Source organism: Montipora capricornis, chromosome 11 (genome assembly GCF_036669925.1).
Source record: "Montipora capricornis isolate CH-2021 chromosome 11, ASM3666992v2, whole genome shotgun sequence".
Taxonomy (NCBI): domain Eukaryota; kingdom Metazoa; phylum Cnidaria; class Anthozoa; order Scleractinia; family Acroporidae; genus Montipora; species Montipora capricornis.
In genome coordinates, this window is record NC_090893.1 from 22,804,618 (window position 1) to 22,811,087 (window position 6,470).

The window sequence follows — 6,470 nt, forward strand, 5'->3', positions numbered from 1 at the left end:
TCGACAGACATGCAAATTTGTCAAGAAGAGAGCTAAAAGCGACAATCAAATGTCCGGTTTGCCAGACATCATTCCAAATTTCCGAAACAGACACCTTCGAGAATCTGCCGTCATCGTTTCATCTCAACCGATTGGCGGATGTTCTGGCTCTAGAAGATGGCAGCGTACAGTCTCAAAGATGCAACAATTGTGACGAGAACAACACGGCAACATGTTACTGTTTCGTGTGCCAGAATTTTCTGTGCGCATCTTGTTTTGAAGCTCACCAACGATTTAAGGCCTTAAGGGGTCATCGCAATGTTTTGATCGACAAACTGCAAGCGCAAGATGTGCAAGATTTTATCCATAGACCCGTGATGTGTTCACAGAAATATCATGAAGATCAACCCCTCGAATTTTACTGCGTAGACTGTAAAGTTTTAATTTGCCACAAATGTACTGTAGTGAGTCATAATCGACACTCCATGACAGAGACTCAGAAAGCTGCACAAGAACAAAAGATGCAAATAACCGCCGCTGTGGCCAAAGTGAAAGCGGAAATTGTCAGATATGAGAGTCAAATTAAGAAACAAACTGACCTAAGAAACAAAAGCAAAATCGAAATTTTGAACGAGGAAAAAAAAATGACAGACACCGTGGAAAAATTGATTCGTGATTTGCGAGAACACGAGAGGAAAATGAAGGACAAGTTTCGTGAAATTTATGAAGCGGAACAAAAACATCACGCAACGCGAGTGGAAAACTTCGAGCTGGTTGTCACCCAGCTGAAAAGCTGCTTCGAACGCTGTCAGAGTATCTTGGATAGAAACTTCAACGTCGAAATTCTACAAACAAATCACGCCATCCTCGGACGTTGTAATGAACTGTTAAATGTAGGAAAACCCGATCTTTACGGGTCGCCACATGTACATTATTTGGTGGAAAAGAAATTGGATCTTATGGATCGAGTTGTTGTCACGAAGACTGATCCCTCAAAGTGCTTAGCTGAAGGTCAAGACAGCGAGGAAGTAAAAGAAAGGAAGGAGACATATTTCGTCATTGTCACAAAGGATTCAGAAGAATTTCAATGTTATCAACAAGATGATAAAATCGAAGTCGACATATTGACTCCAGAAGGTAATCAAAGAGAAAGAGACATTAAAGACACCAAAGACGGGAAATACACAGTGACATACACACCACAAGTTGCCGGACAACACAGAGTAGAGATCCTTGTGAATGGACAGCCGCTGATTGGTAGTCCTTGGATTGTGCAGGTTCATCAGCAACAATATCAATTTGCCTTTCAGTTTGGCTCAAAAGGGAAGGGACAAGGAGAATTTGGTTGCATTCTCGATATGGATGTGAGTGATAAAACTGGGACGATTGCTGTTGCAGATGTGCGGAATAAGAGAATTCAACTGTTGAGCGCTGAAGGAAAATTTCGAAATGAGATAAAACTTTATGGTAGACCTTGTTCGGTGGCATTTACAGATTCTGGCGACCTGCTGACTTTAGTTCCGGAAAGCGACAATAAGCTTCGTGTGTTCAGTGAGGAGGGTCACTTCATCAAACACATCAATGATAAACATCTTCATAAGCCAGATCGCCTTTCCATTGATAGTTACGGTCGTATAATCATAACTGACTGGTCGGACAAGAAAATCAAGGTCCTTTCCCCTGATGGGAATGACTTGCTCCAATCCTTCAGTGCCCCAGACTGTGATAAATCCCCAGATTGTCATATTTATCACCAGAACAAATTCTTTGTTTCTTATCTCCTTGCTAATTGTGTCAAGGTATTTGACAAAACAGGAGTGTATTTACATGACATTGGCTGTAAGGGGTCCAATGATGGCCACTTTGATTATCCACTTGGACTAGTTATTGACAAGTACAACCGACTGATTGTGTGTGATGCAGGTAACCATAGGCTGCAACTCTTCACCCTGAGCGGCAAGTTTTTGAGTAAAATTGATGGACAGAATTTTAAAAATCGCTTTCCCTCTACCGTTGCTATAAACAGTGGTGGCAGTCTCATAGTAGGCGACTACGGCAACAGCCGCATTTCTGCTTTCCATATATTTTTGCCTTATTAGCATAGGGCTAACGTTTTGTAATCAGTCAGCCGACAATAAAGTAATGAATATTGAAAGTGCATTGCATAAGCTCTAACAAGCTCTGAGCAATGATGCTTTGAAAATTCGCATTTTTACCAAGAATATTATGGGGTCAGTAGCGCCTTTAACTGGCTAATAACTGGCTCGTTATCAAAGCAAAAAGGCATTTTAGCATTTGAAGTCAATCTTTAAATAGCATGATTGATGCCATATGTGCAAACTCATACGTTAATGAAAGAAAATATAAAGGAAGCCAAGATTACCTCATACCTTTCCAATGAAAAGAGCTACGTACTAGAATCTGCAAATACCCTGTAGGAAAGCAAGAGAAAAACGGGGAAAAGTTCACTGGAAAAAAAAAAAAGAGTTTCAAATGGATAATTTTGGAGGTATTTTGTTTTGTTTTTTTTTTCTGTGAATTAAGTGATTGCTTACAATTTGTTCTCAGTGTTTTTAAGGTAGCTATTGTAGGCAGTAATCAACCTCGATCCAAGGGCGCTTCCCCCTCCAAGTGAGGCAAAAGTCCAGTAACAAAGTTGTGCAGTGATGTGTTAAGCTGGTTACGCCTTTCTCCAATTAAGGACAAGCACTTTTCTGTGGAGATTAGATTACAAAGGAAAATTTGAATTGACATAGAAAGTGTTTTTAGTTTAACATGGCTTATCAGTCGTGCAGAAGTCTACTTGAATTTCATTAATACTCTTTAATCAATTTTGACCGATCACGATCTTCTCTTATCCAACGCTGTACAAGACTTAAGCCTGGTTTTCACTGGGGACGCAAGTGCAAGCATAAGAGGGCTTATTTCATCGTGAAAACGAGGTTGAGACAAGCATAAGCACAAGGATCAAATTTTTCCTTTTCCTTGTTCTTGCGTTTATGCTTGTGTTCGCTTGCGTCGTGTGCAAACGAAACACAGCATAAACACAAGAAAATTTGCTTTGTCTGGCCAATCAAAGCTCTCGTTCCAGATTCCTCTTGGTTCTGAGCATTTGAACAAAATGGCGGATTGTGCTTGCGCTTGTACTTACGTCCCTAGTGAAAGCAGGCTTTACGATTATCGTCCACGGTTTCTGCATAGGCTTTAAAAGACCTCAACTTGCTTTGTTTTTTAGCTTCAATTTGAGGCTTTCACTTAAAAGTGTTCTTAGGGTGGTCTTTATTTGAAATTCAATTTTCATTTTTAATGTACAGCGAACATTTCACCATCAAAAGAATACTCCATTTTCGAGTTATTGTTTGCTTTCGTTTTATGAGGAAAAAGAGACAAAAAGTAGCTCCGAAAGAAAAAGCTCCGTTCTCAGTGCCGCTTTGGCCATAAATTTGTTTGAGTTGGCTGGTGATGGTGGGCATTTGGTATTTAGCAGTATGGTACAGTAAGTAACTTTTTAACACTGCAGAGACCCTTTCTGTGCTTAATGAATGTTTGTCTTCCATCAGCGAACTTTGAAAGGTAAACTTTTCCATGTATAACTAAATTCTGCTTGCTATAATTGTACTGTTGTGATGAAAAAAAAAAAAACAAACAAACAAACAAATCCCGCTTTTAAAAAACTATTTGTCTTTCGCTCAACTTGAATTTCTAGGGAGAGAGAAAAAATACTGAAATGGGCAGTTTCCATGGTAATGGCCCGTACTGTAAAATCCCGACAGAAAGCCAGCCAATCAGAGTGTTTCATTTATCCTGAGAATTGCTTGCCATATAATGAAGTGCGGTTAATACCTGGGTCTTTTGGGAGCAGCCATCCATTTCTGGAACTTGTGTAATGAGAAACAGTATTGGTGCTATTGCGCACAGTGCAGAGTCAAGTAGCACTGATAAGCTGCCATGGACTTCTCCAGGGTCCTCAAGGGAAAAAAATCACAATTAGTAAATGATAAAACACTGAAAAATCACACGACATTTTGGTATCAATGGCTCAAGGCTCCATTGTCGTCATCGTCATCGTAGCCGAGTCGTTGTTAGGGTGCTGGACTAGAGAGATCCCGAGGTCCCGGGCTAAGGTCCCGCTCTCACCACCAGCTGCATGGAGTTGTTGTGAGTTTTCCCCGGCTCAACTCATTTGCTCCGCTTGTAAATAGACAACTGGTTTGTCTCCCACCAGCTGGGATTCTTAACTCGGTCGTGTTCATTTTTATAAAATAATCAGGACAGTACGCGTATTCTCATTGGTGAATAGCCGTGTTTAGATGGGAGTATATAAACACGGCTGTGCCATCACACGAATTTTGATTGGTGATGTCCGGGTGCTGCCAGACGCGCCTCACGGTTTTGATTGGCTGGTAGGAAATCATGTGAGCGTGCATCAAGAAAATCTGATTCAATCAAGAAGGAAAAAACCCAGCATTTTCCTTCATTTGTTTAATTATTTTTATTTTATTTCAAAAGCAATAGAGGACTTTTTCTGGGTTTACATAGCAGGGATGGCGCAGTGGTGAGAGCGCTCGCCTCCCACCAATGTGGCGCTGGTCCGATTCCCAGACTCTGCGTCATATGTCGTATTCCCGAGTAGATTTATCTATAGAACGCCTTGCTTGGGAGATTCAGCACGCCCATTGTTGTAGAGGCCAATCAAAACAGAGCTATCTCTATCTATCAGAGTGAACATTTCAACGTCACGTTCACTACGATTGCAAGAATGCACTATTCACACGATTTCAGTCCTGGCCTCGCTCTCAAAAGTCTCCTTTTGTTAGCGACAGAGCATCCAAACCAGTCATCGGAAGGTCGTAGCTTCGACTCTTGCAAAGGAGCATTCAATTTTTTTTGTGAACACCCGCGAATCACCAGCAATAAAAGATACAATTCTTCTTCATTTACCGTTCACTACAATAAACTCTTGTGTACATACCTGTAACATCCAAGGGTCAGATACCAGATCATTGAATCATGCTCAGAAAGGAAAGGAAAGGAGATTTATTTAAGTGTCTTGTCTTCTAGCGCTGGAGCACTAATGACTGTAAACTGAAATAAACAAATGAACGCAAATAAAGTCAAATCATAGTTTTTGACGCTTTTTATTTGCGTTTTTGCGGCATGATTGATCTTGATATTCATAGACAGTCCCAACAGGACTGAGGAACTGAGGGTTGCTCCACTAGTCTTGTTTCTCTTACCAGTACCCTGAGGCAAGCTCCAATAGTACCAAGGGACTCCCCCAAGAGTTGTGCTGCTAAGTCGATTGGCTCAGCCTTATCATGTTTTGTTTGTCCTTTTTGAGCTGCTGTTGCTGCGAATAATATATCTTAGGGGGTGAGAATTCCGAGAGATTTTCTCACTTCATCTGCTTTATCCGTCCAGTACTAAAGAATTAATGAATAATACAGATAATGGGAAACAAATTTACATTTGCACTTATTAAATTTGCTCTTGGACATTTTTACCTGAACAAAAGAAGCAAAATTTTCATTGCAATCATAGAATCAGTTAACTTGAGGCAAAATGATAATATTACTCCCAAACAAGAGACTACTCTTAGTGTCAAATTTGGTTCATTGGTTCATTTCTAAAAAAATCACACCATTTGCAGAAAAAGGCGGAATGACTAGAATAGGCCATTTTACAGTTGTTTGGCTGTAAGTCTGCTGGTGAACTTATGTTGACACAGACCTCAGTGCTTTTATCAAGACATCAGTGTAAATCATGTTATTGTAATTCTTATTTTTGTAGTCAACAATGACATTAGAAAAGCACAAAGGCGTTTATCAAAACAGGGTCACCAGCAGCCTTGCTTCCATTCTTAAGCCAGGTAACTTAGCAACTACTGTACAATGATCTATTTAAGAAAATTCGACAGTATTTTCAATAAATTAAAAATTAAAGAATGAAATGATAAATGAAATGAATCCTATATTGAACTGTGGATATGAAATAAAGTGAAGCTATAATCGTTGCAGTTATGAATACAAGTATCATAGCTTCACAAAGTTGATTTGATATCCACAGTTCAATATAATTATGATTCATTTCATATATCATCTCGTTTGTTGATTCATTCAATATGGGAACATTTGAACCCACAAATGACCAGCTTCCAATATCACAGGGCGTACCTAATCGATGTTTTCGATACTCGATTGAAATCGATCGTAATCGATACTAATTAATCGATTAATATCGGAGATTGATAGAAATCGATCACTCGCGTCTTTGTGACTATCGATTTTGATCGATTTCTGTATTTAGCTATCGATTTTATCGATTTGTTCGACAAATATCGAAAAGTAAATGGACGAAGATTCCCTTTCATAAAGTTCGCAGTTTTACTCTAGAATGAGTCACAACTCACACGAACTAATACACAGCAGTCCAAACTGAACTGATAAACATTCCCTTTACACTTTATTTAAGATTGACTATAGGCTTTTTAT

General features: G+C 39.5%; 1 protein-coding gene across 1 annotated transcript in view; it reads left to right on the top strand.

The window, feature by feature from the left end:
• The window catches only part of LOC138023709 (E3 ubiquitin-protein ligase TRIM71-like), a 3,776-nt gene extending 129 nt beyond the window's left edge, over window positions 1-3,647 (top strand). The window contains exon 1 of the mRNA XM_068870751.1: window positions 1-3,647. This exon is cut by the window's left edge and continues 129 nt beyond it. Coding sequence (XP_068726852.1) covers window positions 1-2,078 — 2,078 coding nt within the window. The 3' untranslated portion in view covers window positions 2,079-3,647.
• Window positions 3,648-6,470: the final 2,823 nt, after the last annotated feature.